The sequence below is a fragment of the Rhamphochromis longiceps genome, linkage group LG7 (assembly GCF_057381845.1).
Source record: "Rhamphochromis longiceps isolate RC_006_pf linkage group LG7, R_longiceps_female_GT1.1, whole genome shotgun sequence".
NCBI lineage: Eukaryota > Metazoa > Chordata > Actinopteri > Cichliformes > Cichlidae > Rhamphochromis > Rhamphochromis longiceps.
Genome location: NC_140563.1, coordinates 9612460 through 9626154, shown reverse-complemented (window position 1 = coordinate 9626154; position 13695 = coordinate 9612460). Strand labels below are relative to the sequence as shown.

Genomic DNA, 13695 nt, shown 5'->3' with positions numbered 1-13695 from the left:
GAAAAGAAAAAAAGTGTGTGAAACTGCCTAATAGAGCTGTGAAAAGGGTTTTCAGAGAACTCCATGCAATCCTGTGAAAACCTAAGTACACGCTTACACTAGTACACTCTGTGATGGGTTATAAGGACATTTCCAAACAATTTAATTCTACAGTGAGAAAAACTATTCAAGGCAGTTGCCAGATATTTGTCTTTGTAGGAATGTATTTCCCAGCAAAATCAACCCAAAGTTAGACATTGCAATGCTCAGACAAACTGCAAAGAAATCCAAGCACTACATCTCAGACTCTACAGGCCTGAGTTATATCATGTTTAAAGTTTATGGCACCACAATCCAAAAAAGGCTGAACAAGCATGGCTTCACTGAAGCCCCCTTTTCTCTAAAAAGAGCACTGCAGCAAAGCTTAGTTTTGCATCTCAACGAACCACAAGACTCCTGGAAATATCTTCTTTGGACAGAGAAGACCAAAGTTCACAGCACCACATTTAAAGAAAACTAAAGAGAGCATATCAGTACAAACACCTCATACCAACAGTCAAACACAGTGGTGGAGGAGTGATGATGTTGGCTGGTTTTGGAGCCACAGGACTTGGGGACTTTGCATCTTGGGCATCTTTCCTAGGTTTTGTTGTATAGCAAAGTTTTGTAGAATCAAATGTGATGCCATCTGTCCTATGAATTAAGCATGGCCAAAACTGGGTCACTGATTACTTCAAATTATTGCTGCTAAAGCTGGTTAGAGGCAACCAAATCAGTACTGTAGTTACACTGTTTTTTCATTCCAAATATGACAAGATAGAGTACCCACTGTGAAACATGCCCAACAAAATGGCTAATAACCCCTACTACAGGGTGGGCCATTTATATGGATACACCGTAATGACATGGGAATGGTTGGTGATATTAAAGTCCTCAAGCTCATGAAAGAATAAAGTTACGTTGAAACCAAGCACACCATTGTTTTTCTTGTGACATCACCAATAAGTTTGATGTGTCACATGGCCCTCTTCCTATTGAAAAAACAAAAGTTGTATCCAAGATGGCCGACTTCTAAATGGCCACCATGGTCACATGGTCCTTGAGGAGTTTGCCCCCTCACATATACTAATGTGCCACAAACAGGACTTTAATATCACCAACCATAACCTTGTTATTACGGTGTATCCATATAAATGGCCCACCCTGTATTTTAGATGTAATTTAATGATTTTTAGTGTGCTTATTGTTTCACACACTGCTTCTGCATTTGACCTTTCCTTCTATAAACAAATGGACCCAGTACTAGGACCTGGTAAAAAAAAAAAAAGTAGCCATTTTTTTAATATGTATGTAAAACCTTTTAAGAACCTATGCTTCCAGAAAAAGTCAAAATAGAATTCATGTGTTTCATAGTTTGGTCATATATTTCTCCCCCTCTTACATGCTACAACTGTCAGCGATATTGGCATATAGCAGCACTCTACAGAGGACAGTAAAGGTGTACTAGGTGTGTGGATAAACATAGGTATGAGAAATATTGGGCCAGATACATTTTTTAGTGTTGGAGGAAAGCACATGGTGATATATGAGGAATGTGAAGCTAGGAAGAAGACCACTGAGGTTGTGCAGGTTAAAGCGGGTAACAACATAAGCTATGCCGAGGCTGTTAAAAGGTGCAAAAACAGAAAGGAAAAACGGAGATAGGAAGACTTCAACAGATGTCATCACCAGGTTTGACTCAATTAGACAGAACAGATACTGAAAGCACAGTGGAAAAGATATTCATTGCATATGTAGTCAACTGTGCTGATCAAGTAAAATACAAGACAGAAAAAATCTAAATGGTTGTGAGGGGAGCACAATCATTTATGAGAGGGATTTCATGGGAACATATACACAAAAGACCAGGGAAGATGGGAAGCCAGGAACATCACAAGAGAAGATAATACGATTATGTTGCAATAGAATTCCAGAAGTTTATTAGAAAATGGACAAGAGTTTAAAGGATTCATAAAATTCTTTTTAATAAGACACCTGATATCATTTGCATCCAGGAAACATGGCTCACACCAAATTTAGATTTTGTAATCAAAGGATATAGCAGTGTAGGTAGAGATAGGAAAGAAAGTAAAGGAGGAGGATGTGTAATTTTTGTAGAACAAGGTATTCAGTATAGAGTTCTAGCAATAGGTATGCAGTTGAAATATATTGTAATTGAAACATGGACAAAGAAAGGAAGTATTAAAGTTGTTAATTTTTGCAATCCATATAAAAGGCTGTCATTATATTTTATGGAAGAAATGGATACGTACATAGAAGGAAAAGTGGAATGGTGTGGAGACTTTAATGCTCACGGCACAGCATGAGGTAATTACAGGGAGTGCAGAATTATTAGGCAAATGAGTATTTTGTCCACATCATCCTCTTCATGCATGTTGTCTTACTCCAAGCTGTATAGGCTCGAAAGCCTACTACCAATTAAGCATATTAGGTGATGTGCATCTCTGTAATGAGAAGGGGTGTGGTCTAATGACATCAACACCCTATATCAGGTGTGCATAATTATTAGGCAACGTCCTTTCCTTTGGCAAAATGGGTCAAAAGAAGGACTTGACAGGCTCAGAAAAGTCAAAAATAGTGAGATATCTTGCAGAGGGATGCAGCAGTCTCAAAATTGCAAAGCTTCTGAAGCGTGATCATCGAACAATCAAGCGTTTCATTCAAAATAGTCAACAGGGTCGCAAGAAGCGTGTGGAAAAACCAAGGCGCAAAATAACTGCCCATGAACTGAGAAAAGTCAAGCATGCAGCTTCCAAGATGCCACTTGCCACCAGTTTGGCCATATTTCAGAGCTGCAACATCACTGGAGTGCCCAAAAGCACAAGGTGTGCAATACTCAGAGACATGGCCAAGGTAAGAAAGGCTGAAAGACGACCACCACTGAACAAGACACACAAGCTGAAACGTCAAGACTGGGCCAAGAAATATCTCAAGACTGATTTTTCTAAGGTTTTATGGACTAATGAAATGAGAGTGAGTCTTGATGGGCCAGATGGATGGGCCCGTGGCTGGATTGGTAAAGGGCAGAGAGCTCCAGTCCGACTCAGACGCCAGCAAGGTGGAGGTGGAGTACTGGTTTGGGCTGGTATCATCAAAGATGAGCTTGTGGGGCCTTTTCGGGTTGAGGATGGAGTCAAGCTCAACTCCCAGTCCTACTGCCAGTTCCTGGAAGACACCTTCTTCAAGCAGTGGTACAGGAAGAAGTCTGCATCCTTCAAGAAAAACACGATTTTCATGCAGGACAATGCTCCATCACACGGGTCCAAGTACACCACAGCGTGGCTGGCAAGAAAGGGTATAAAAGAAGAAAAACTAATGACATGGCCACCTTGTTCACCTGATCTGAACCCCATTGAGAACCTGTGGTCCATCATCAAATGTGAGATTTACAAGGAGGGAAAACAGTACACCTCTCTGAACAGTGTCTGGGAGGCTGTGGTTGCTGCTGCACGCAATGTTGATGGTGAACAGATCAAAACACTGACAGAATCCATGGATGGCAGGCTTTTGAGTGTCCTTGCAAAGAAAGGTGGCTATATTGGTCGCTGATTTGTTTTTGTTTTGTTTTTGAATGTCAGAAATGTATATTTGTGAATGTGGAGATGTTATATTGGTTTCACTGGTAAAAATAAATAATTGAAATGGGTATATATTTGTTTTTTGTTAAGTTGCCTAATAATTATGCACAGTAATAGTCACCTGCACACACAGATATCCCCCTAAAACAGCTAAAACTAAAAACAAACTACAAACTACTTCCAAAAACATTCAGCTTTGATATTAATGAGTTTTTTGGGTTCATTGAGAACATGGTTGTTGTTCAATAATAAAATTATTCCTCAAAAATACAACTTGCCTAATAATTCTGCACTCCCTGTATAATAATGAGAATGGAAATGTAACTGAGGAACTCACGGAAAACAAAAAGTATGTATGTTTGAATGATTGAAGTGGAACAAGAGTGAATGCAAGAGCGGGTACAGAAGAAGTAATTGATCTCACTTTGGTTTCAGAGTCACTAGCAGGCATTAGTAGATGGAAAGTAATTAGAGATAACACAATAGGTAGTGATCACGATCCTATAATGACAGAAATAAGTTTGAATGTGGAAGAGTATGGAATGGGAGCAGTAGAGATGTGTTTCAGTAGCACTGATTGGGAATCGTTTAGGCTCATAAGTGAACAGGAGTTACAAAAAGTTGATTTAAGTGTTGGTGTTGATGATTTTAATTTATCTGTGTGTTGTGCCATTTTATAAATCAGCAGCAAATTGATTTATAAAGGAGAAAGGAGGTAAGACCAAGAAGAAGACTACCGTGGTGGACAAAGAAATGTGATGAAGCAATTAAGGCTCGAAATAAAGCTTTCAAAATGTTGAAAAGAAATTGTAACGCTCAGAACCTTATCGAGTATAAAAGGTTACAGGGTAATTTGAGAAGAGTTGTAAAAAATGCAAAGAGAGATTTGTGGAGGAATTTCTGTAATTCAGCAGGAAGACAGACTAAAATAAATCAGGAATGGTCAATGATAAGGGAAATGATTGGGATTAAAAGAGATTATAGGTATCCAATCCTGAGTGATGGAGATATAACAGCAATTAGAAACGAAGAGAAGGCTAATATCATGGCAAAATCATTTGCTAAAATTCATAGTTCAGACAAAATCGATGGAAAGGAAAAGAAGAAAAGGACAGACATTGGCAGAGAATGGATAATTATTAAGACAAGAGGGAGATACTAATGATTTACTAAATATATAATTTACACAAACAGAATTGAACAGGGCTCCTTGTTAGGAGAAAGAGGTAAAGAAGTCAAAGAGTTTTGGGTGGACAGCAACCCAGAAAGCAATAGAAATTCAAAAAGATCAAATTAATATAAGCCCAGTAGTCCCATTACCAGTAGCACCACTACTTTCAGACTCTAGTTCATCATTGGCCTGCTTGGATAACAGTCCTTCAGAAGCCTGACCAGACAAACTGCTGTTTTCTACAGTCACTGGATGGGAGTGATTGCTAAATTTGTCTGGATACCAGCACATTATTTTATTGTCAATGAGGTGGCAGATAAAATTGCAACGCAGGCTGCTAAAGGAGATCAAGTCGGTTTACATAGCAGTATTAGCAAAACTGAAATGAGGAGCACGATAAAACAGAAAATGAGGGAAAGATGGCAAAAGTGGTGTGAGGAGGAGAGGACGGGGAGATAGTTTTATTCTATTCAAAGGAAAACCAGAAGAGAAGAGACAATAATATCTCGAATCAGATTTGGACACACTGGATTAAACAGTTCACTATTCATTATAGGGAAACATGAAATGGGGAAATTTAGTCGCTGTGGAATAAGTGAAACCATTCAACATTTTCTGTTGCATTGTCAAAAAATATCAGGAAGAAATTTATTCATTTTCATTATTTGGTATGAGCGGATTCTGGTCCACACTCCAAACCAGTTGGTGGCGGTAATGCACCACATCGTTGTTTGTGAACCTCCAAAAACTCCTTAGAAGAAGAAGAAGAAGAAGAAGAAGAAGCGAATGACTGAGGATTTTAGACAGGCACCTGTAAAGACAGCCGGATACAGTGCGAAGTGGTCCTGCGGGCGTCCCCGTTGCATAGAAACGAAAATTGTCGGGGACGTCGCACATTTACAAACTTGAGCTACCTGTTAACCCTGATAAATGAAGGAAATCGTTCACCTTTTCATATCGGGAAAGAATGATATTCACGCGATAACAAGCGACGTTTAACCGGGCTTAACAACTGCAGCCAACGCTAGTTCTGTTAGCTTACTTGCGATTAACAATCGTTCCCTCCTGAGTGCGCTGTGAAAGGTACACTTCAGCACTTCAGAAAGAGAATGTAATCAGTGACGGGCTCAGTTTTGTTGTCAGTTTCTGTGAGCATCTGTTTTTACTGACGTGAACCGTGACGAACCAGGAATAAGTGAAGTAAAGGCGAACCTCAAGTAACTAATGGCAAGCTAGCTAATACTCCCTGGGTATTATCCGTCTATCGGAGCTCCTGTGGGAGCATAACGGAATTTCTTTCAGGTATTTATAGCAGCAATCAAAAAGGGAGATATGGCTGTTGACGCTGGCAGCATCCCTGAACTGGACCAAAAGAAATACGATGCGGACGAACAGGTGAAGATCATCTGCTTGGGAGACAGCGCAGTTGGTAAATCTAAGTGAGTATTAGCTGGAAGCAGCGATCAACAACATTTGAGCTTTCCTAACATTGTGGGGTTGGCACTTTTCTCCTTCTTTCGCAGGCTAATGGAGAGGTTTCTCATGGACGAATAGTATCCTTTAGCAGTTTATACAGTTCTTTGTGGATCTAGAAAAAGCAGGTGACAGGGTGCCAAGAGAGGAACTGTGGTACTGCGTGAAGAACGAGAGTGGTAGAGAAGTGTTGTGAGGCTGATGCAGGACATATATGAGGACAGCGAGACAGTGGTGAGGTAGGTGTAGGAGTGACAGATGACCAGGTGGAAGAGGGGTTGGAGGTATGCACCGGAGAGAAATGGAATTGAAGTCAATAGAGGCAAGACAGAATACATGTTTGCGAATGAGAGGTAAACAGGAGTAACAGTAAGGGTAGTGAAGGTAGATGTGTTTAAATACCTTTGGTGGTCAACCATCCCAAGCAACAAACAGCGCACAAGAGAGTTGCAGAAGAGAGTGCTGGTGTGGTGGAATGGGTGAAGACACATGTCAGGGTAGCAGCAAGAGTCAACTGGAAGGTTTACAAGATGGTAGTGAGACCTGTTATGGCGTATGGATTGGAGACAGTGGCATTAATAGAAAGACAGGAGGTAGATATGAAGGAAGGTTGGAAAGATAAATGCTAAGATTTTCATTGGGAGGGATGAGAATGGACAGAATTAGAAATGACTTCATTAGAGGACAATGCAGTTAGGGCGACAACGCAGGTTAAGCAATTTGGAGACATAGTGAGAGAGGCATGCCTGAGAGCATTTGGACATGTGATGAGGAGGGATAGTGGATACACTGGACAAAGGATGTTGAATGTGGAGTTCCCAGACAGGTGGAAAAGAGAGACACCTCAATGGAGGTTTATGGATGTAGTGAAGGAGGCCCTGTGGATGGTTGCTGTGACAGAGGAAGATTTTATTTAACTTTTATTTATATAGGGAATCTCAGCCAATGTCTATTACACAAGAGAGACCTGTTTTAGACAAACATAGTAAAATTTCAACAATAAAAGAAACAAAGACACTAGTTTTGAAGTGAGATGGCTGCACTGTTGTAACCCCTAAAGGGAGCAGTCAAAAGAAGAAGACGAAGAAGCAATTTATAAATTGAGTACTTAATTTTAAATTCAAGCAGGTGGGCTAGGAACAAAGACTTGGAAAAAGATTCTCTTAGCCTTAAGATGCTTTGAAGAAACAAGTTGCATATTGTTAAGATCCTTAACTCCTCGTGCAGTCGTCCCCAGCAGTTGTCAACCTATGCCTTGACTCTCTACAAACACGCAGCCACTGTAGGAGACAAGACCATAGCAGTTGGTAAGTACCATGCACTTGCTGTGACAACATAAAATGTTTGAAACCAGTTTAAAATAATAATCTGCAAATCTTAAATTACCAAATTCTTTTTTTATTATTTTGATCCAAAGATTTCTGGGACACTGCTGGTCAGGAGAGGTTTCAAAACATGCATCCTTCATACTACCACAAAGCACATGCATGCATTATGGTAAGAACACATTCAAGTGTGCATGAAGAAGTGAGGATTAAAAATAGTCTGAAAAATGTAACTATGTTGTCAGCAACCAAGGTGAACTTTTGCTAAATCTTTCATCTTTTTTTTTCTTTTTTTTTTCTTTTTTTTAAGGTTTTTGATGTTCAAAGGAAGCTCACATATAAGAATTTAGTCAACTGGTATAAGGAACTAAGAGAGTACAGACCAGAGATACCCTGCTGTGTTGTTGCCAACAAAATTGATGGTGAGTCTGCACATTAAAGTTGGTGTGGAGTTCTTGTAATGACTGTATGCAATGGTAATGTTAGAGTTCGATGTGTGACATGATTTCTTTAGGTTGCAGTATTTTTTTTTAACTGTTTTGTCCAGCAAACTGGACTTTGTGATTGTGATTGTTTTTCCACATCTGCAGCCGACATGAAGGTCACTCAAAGAAGCTTCAATTTCGGGAAGAAGCAAGGACTCCCGTTTTACTTTGTGTCAGCAGCTGATGGAACCAATGTAGTTAAGGTCTGAGCAGGTTTCTTTCTTCTCCTGCTGTTTTACATAATATGACTGGAGTGAAAGTGTTCATTTTATAAGCCAATTATCAACTTCAGTCAGTGTAGTCATTATAACATGTTCACACCACCTGAACTTCTACTGCCGTCTGATAGCTCTGACTGTACCTCTTTCGTCAGATGTTCAGAGACATGATCAAAAGAGCAGTGGAGTACAAGCAAAACCCCAGTGACTTCATGGATGAAGTGATGCAAGAATTAGAGGTACACTAGCTTCTCTGATTACTAATGTGCTTGTCCTTAAGCAACTGTAGAATTTTAACTTCAAAGAATTAAATATTTGATTGTGCGGTACTTAAAGTAGGAAATATAATGAGTTCATTATTGTCCTTTGTTGTTTTAATATGATTACTGGAGATCCTCTCTACTCAAAATCAACAATCATAGAGTTAGGACTAGTGACGAACTATATATATATATATACTGGATATCAAAGATGGAGAGGTGAAAAGAGGTGGAATCCTAAGATTAGGTGTGCAGCATGGGGAAAAGTTACTTAGAAACTAGTCACAGTTTGTATTGCTGCTGAGACTCACTGATCTTGGATTTAGCTGACTGAATTCAACAAGATATAAGCAGATGTTGCTTAAGTTATATCTGATTTCCAACTCATAGACTATATAAAATTAGTAGGAAAGTTTGAATTTAGTGAGTGAATTTAATCTAATGTCTAATGTAGCATCAAGAGCTTACATTTACACCACAGTCTGCACTGCAACCCATTCAACTTAGTGCATCACTGTCTACTTTACCACAGTATTGCAAACTAACCTGTTTTCATGCAAACTTTGAATAACAAAAAATATTGTACTTTAATTTGTTTAGCAAGACATTTCGCATTATGAAAAATACATAACTTCAGTAACACATCATCTTTATATCCAATCCCTGTTTCTGAAATGAATTAGGACTTTACAAGTAAGTTTTAAATTTCAGCTTTATAAAATGTTGCTTGCTGAGCAGTTCTTACCTTTGAAAATGATTCATCTTCCTCTCCCATCCAGTCTTTATCTCTCCCTGGGAAATACAGCAACTGTAGATTTAGGTAACAAAACACACTATGGTACAATCTGCAGAAAAGCTGTTTGAATTTGGTGATGTTTGTTGAGCTGTGTGAAATCAGCATTTGAAATCACTTCCTACAAATTTCAGAACCACAACTTTATTTACATCTGCACCGTGAACGCACCACAGGGATACAAAGTGAAGAGGTGTGTGTTTAGGGTATAAGTGAGACTGTGGGATGTCATTATTTTCTTATTACTACATGCTGTCAGCTGGAAGCACCTCCAGGCTGCAGCACATGAAAAATTAAATCTCTCAACAGTATTATGTGGCTATTATTCTTCCTATCAGATTTAATTACGCATTTAATGAAGGTGCCGGAACACCATTCCGGATCATTCCAGCCCACTTTAACCCCCGTTGCTAATAGTGTTAAGAAATCGAGTTTCAATGGGCAAAACTGAAAGATCAGAATTCTTAATACATTTAAAAGCATAAAAAAATCAATATCATTTGTCAGATTAGTGCATTCAAAATAAGTGAAACCTAGTTAACATCTGCAGACTACAACTGCCTCTTTACACTTGTGTCATTTAAAGTGGTTCCGATTTTTAAGCTGTAACAAAATCACTACAAATTTATGATATAAAGAAATGTACAAAATGTACAAACAGCATTTGTTTTTGGCAAAAAAAAGTGTAGTTATGAGAAAATTTACTAATAACTGTTGGTGATAGTGCTGATATCCTCCATTCACTGCTTTCTTACAGAATTTTGACCTCGAGAAGAAAGATAATTCAGAGGCAGAAGAGGACGGATTGAAGGCAGAGAGTCCAGAGTTAGTTTAAAACATTTCTGATGACACCTGAAGGATCATTTCTGCTGCTTCTGTCCGGTGTCAAGACATCTTAATCTCCGTGACCGACACCATCAGCAGGAATGCTAATTGTAATTTTGGTGGTCTGCTTTTTAATTGATTGGAGGATGGCGCACGGTAATCTATAGATGTTTTAAATTACTGCCCTCTATTCTGTCTAGTGACGGTAGCGGGAATAATAAATGTGGTGGAATGAATAGGATTTCTGTTGTTTACAGAGCTCATTTAGCTGCTGTCATTCATACTTTGAACAATATCTACTATTCTTAAGGTAGAAAATGAATGTTTGCTTAAGTGTGAAAAAATTACTATGTGAAGCATTGAAAAGTAACTCGCACAGCAAAGAGAACATGTGATTATGAACTGTACTTGCTGCTGTTCTCAGTGTTTGTGTGTAGTGTTGTGTGCCGTGCCAGCAGGGGAGCTGCATCTGTCGACTGCATTAATTTTATGATTTAAATTTTGTGTTTTTTATCTTTTCAATAAATGAGAACTTAATGTACCATGTAACCAAATCTTTATCATGCCTCTTTCCATCTTGCTGTAATGCAGCAATAGGAGCAGAGCACTAAATAATCAACTCATCACCATTTTATAAAAGAAAATGACAACAAGCTGCCTGTGATATGAGTAGATAATAACAGAGATATTAATTAATATTCAAAGTTAGGTACAAATGTATTTATGCAGTTACACAATTTTGTATTTTTGCCACCACAGTGGATTTTAAATCAGTCAAGATGTGCAGACTTTAATGCAAGAGGTGTATTGAAATTTTTCATTAGCGTCTATGAATAATTGCCATTTTCATACATGGTCACCCATTTTCAGAGGTCTGGAAAACTTCACTCATTTTAAATACAAAGACTGGATGTAAGACTTCTTTTGCACTCAGTGCTTAAGTCTAGAGCCCAGCTCACTTGAGCTGCTCTACTAGGCCTTCACTGCAGATGCCTCCAGTTTCTGCTTGTTTGTGGGCCATTCTGTATTCAGTTCATGAAAAGAGTGTCGAGAGTTATGGCTTAGCAATTAAAAAATATCCCTGAGAAGCTCTTGGGTTGCTTTTGCAGTATGCTTTGGGTCATTATCCATTTGGAATGTGACGTGCTGATTCCGGGCAGAGAGTAAAGCCCCGTACACTTCTATCACCGGTCACATCAGCTGCACTGTATCCATATAAGCCCATGAGACAGCATTGTCTGACGGTAGATGGACTGATTCTTATATAGCGCTTCTCTACACAACTGGAGCACTCAAAGCGCTTTATACAGTATGCCTCATTCACATAATAACTTTTTTCTAAGTGCTCTCATACTCCATTGGATGCACCAGAAAACAGCTTGGGGTTGAGTATCTTGCCCAAGGTCATGCAGATGCAAGAAGCCAGATCTACCTCCTGAGAGCATGATGATGGTTCGGATGAGCTCTCTATAGCACACTTTATGCTATAGACATAAAGTTTTATCTGTTCAACCAGATTTTTTTCCCCACAGCTGTGCAGGATACTTAGATGTTTCATGACAAAGTCTAATATAGCCTTCTTTTCCTTGAGTGTACCGAGTGGATTGCACCTCATTATAGTTCCATTCATAAACTATAATATAAATCTCCTGATTAATGGACGGCACGCCTACTTCCTCATGAATATTTATGCCTTAGTTAGATGTTAAGGGTTTCCCCACCAAGGAAAGAATTCTGAAATCATCCACTTTAGTTGTCTTCTGTGATCTTTTGGGCCTTTTTAGTGTCACTGAATAGACATTTATTCCCTTTAAGAATGTACCATTAAGTTGGTGATTTGACCGACCCTTCCTTAAGTTTGTGCTCTTTGTCTTATGCTATTGTTTTGCATTTTTCAGCCTAATTATGGGTTCCTTCAATTGCTTTGATGATCCTTGGACCTGATACTGAACAGCCTCATCTGGCATCAAACTGACTCTCAATCGTAGGAAATCATCTTACTTTTGAGTGTCTAAAAAATGGGGGGCTATATTATATAGTTTTGCTGTTTAAGATCCACTGTGGTGATGTGCAAAACAAGTAAAAGTAGTATTGTCCAAAATCCTGTAGATATGTTGGCATGTTTACCCTTTGTGTCGTATTTCCGTTCAATAAACCACTGAAGAGACTGAAGTCAAAACAAGTAGACAAACTCTTTCATGTTTTAATTATAAATTTATTACATAATATAACAAACATATATCTCTGTGGTGGAGATATCCTGGGCAACATCTCAGATCTTGCCTCAACCTTTACTATCTCCCTTACTCTGCATGAGGAATACTAGGTAGCTTCTGGTTAACTCATATTTGTACACGGGATTTTGTGTATTAAAATACAGAGGGACTTTTATATGAATATTTTTAAGTGTGCAAAGGGAGAATAATTGCAGATGAGTTTTCTGGTCATTTGATGCCGATAAGGGGAAGCTTAACCCGTGAGACAAGGCTGAGGTGTTGCAGTGATACATCCACCAATCTAAACTTCACAGTGCAAACAAGGAGAAAACTGACAATGAAAGAAAAAAAACCCTTTTGATGATAAGATCACTGGTTCCATTTGGTCACTGGACTCCAGTGGGTTTTTAAAAAAGGTCACGCTGCTGCCCCTATACTATGTAGATTGTGCTTTGTTGATTACAAAATAAGACAAAGGAAATTATTTGACCAAATGATGTGTACTTCTGTTACACTTTGCTCATTTTGAGTCTGTATCTGTGGTAATCTTAGCCACCGGTCCAAGCAGTTATTTAGTACAGCACTTATTCTCCTAACCAGGCCAGGCTGTGTCAAACTTCAGACTGCATATGTTCACCCTTTATCACAGTAAATCAAGCAGTTGTCTCCAAATTTCATTTAAATCAATAATTTAATAATACAGATATTAATTAATATGAGAATATATATATATATATGTACTACTTCTTCAAAAAATAAAAGTAATGACTGTACTTCCAGCTGCAGGAAAATACAGAAGGATCTAACAAACATCTGTTCTCAAGATTTCCAGGAGATGGCACCATGTTATCATGTTATCTAACAGCTTTAGAGTGCTGTAACTAAGATAGTCCTAAAGCAAAGACAAATATACAGTGAAAAGTTTATTTACTTTTTGGCACATTTTTCCTTTGTGTTGTTTGTTCCTCACTGGATCACTTCATATAGCATATCCAAAACTCAGAAACTGAAGGTCTGAAAAAGGAAAGAGGAGTGCTGCCAGACAGAGTGGAGGGTAAAGAGCACAAATGCCATCTGGGAATGGGTTTACAAAACAGTGATACTGCATAAGCCGTGCCTACACAGTTACAAGGTGAGCTGTGGTTGTCTTGCAATATAAAATGTGACCGTGTTCATCAATAATGTGGTAATCTCAGTCTGTCTTGTTGCTCTTGAGCCGAGCAGTCCACTTTATGAAGACGTCACTTAGTACAAAACAAGAATGCCGGACGATGATGTTGAGTTTTGAAATGAAGATTAATGCATGTGTGCA

The 13695-nt window shown here is 38.7% G+C and overlaps 1 protein-coding gene across 1 annotated transcript; it reads left to right on the top strand.

Annotated features, from left to right (window-relative positions):
- The first annotated feature begins 5586 nt into the window (after positions 1-5586).
- rabl2 (RAB, member of RAS oncogene family-like 2) lies at positions 5587-12329 on the top strand. Its single transcript, XM_085412014.1, has 8 exons — positions 5587-6227; positions 6312-6341; positions 7489-7568; positions 7679-7758; positions 7897-8008; positions 8177-8274; positions 8445-8528; positions 10100-12329. Exons 1-8 carry the CDS (start codon positions 6121-6123, stop codon positions 10175-10177), a joined length of 669 nt encoding a protein of 222 aa, XP_085268140.1. The 5' UTR covers positions 5587-6120; the 3' UTR covers positions 10178-12329.
- The last annotated feature ends 1366 nt before the right edge of the window (positions 12330-13695 follow it).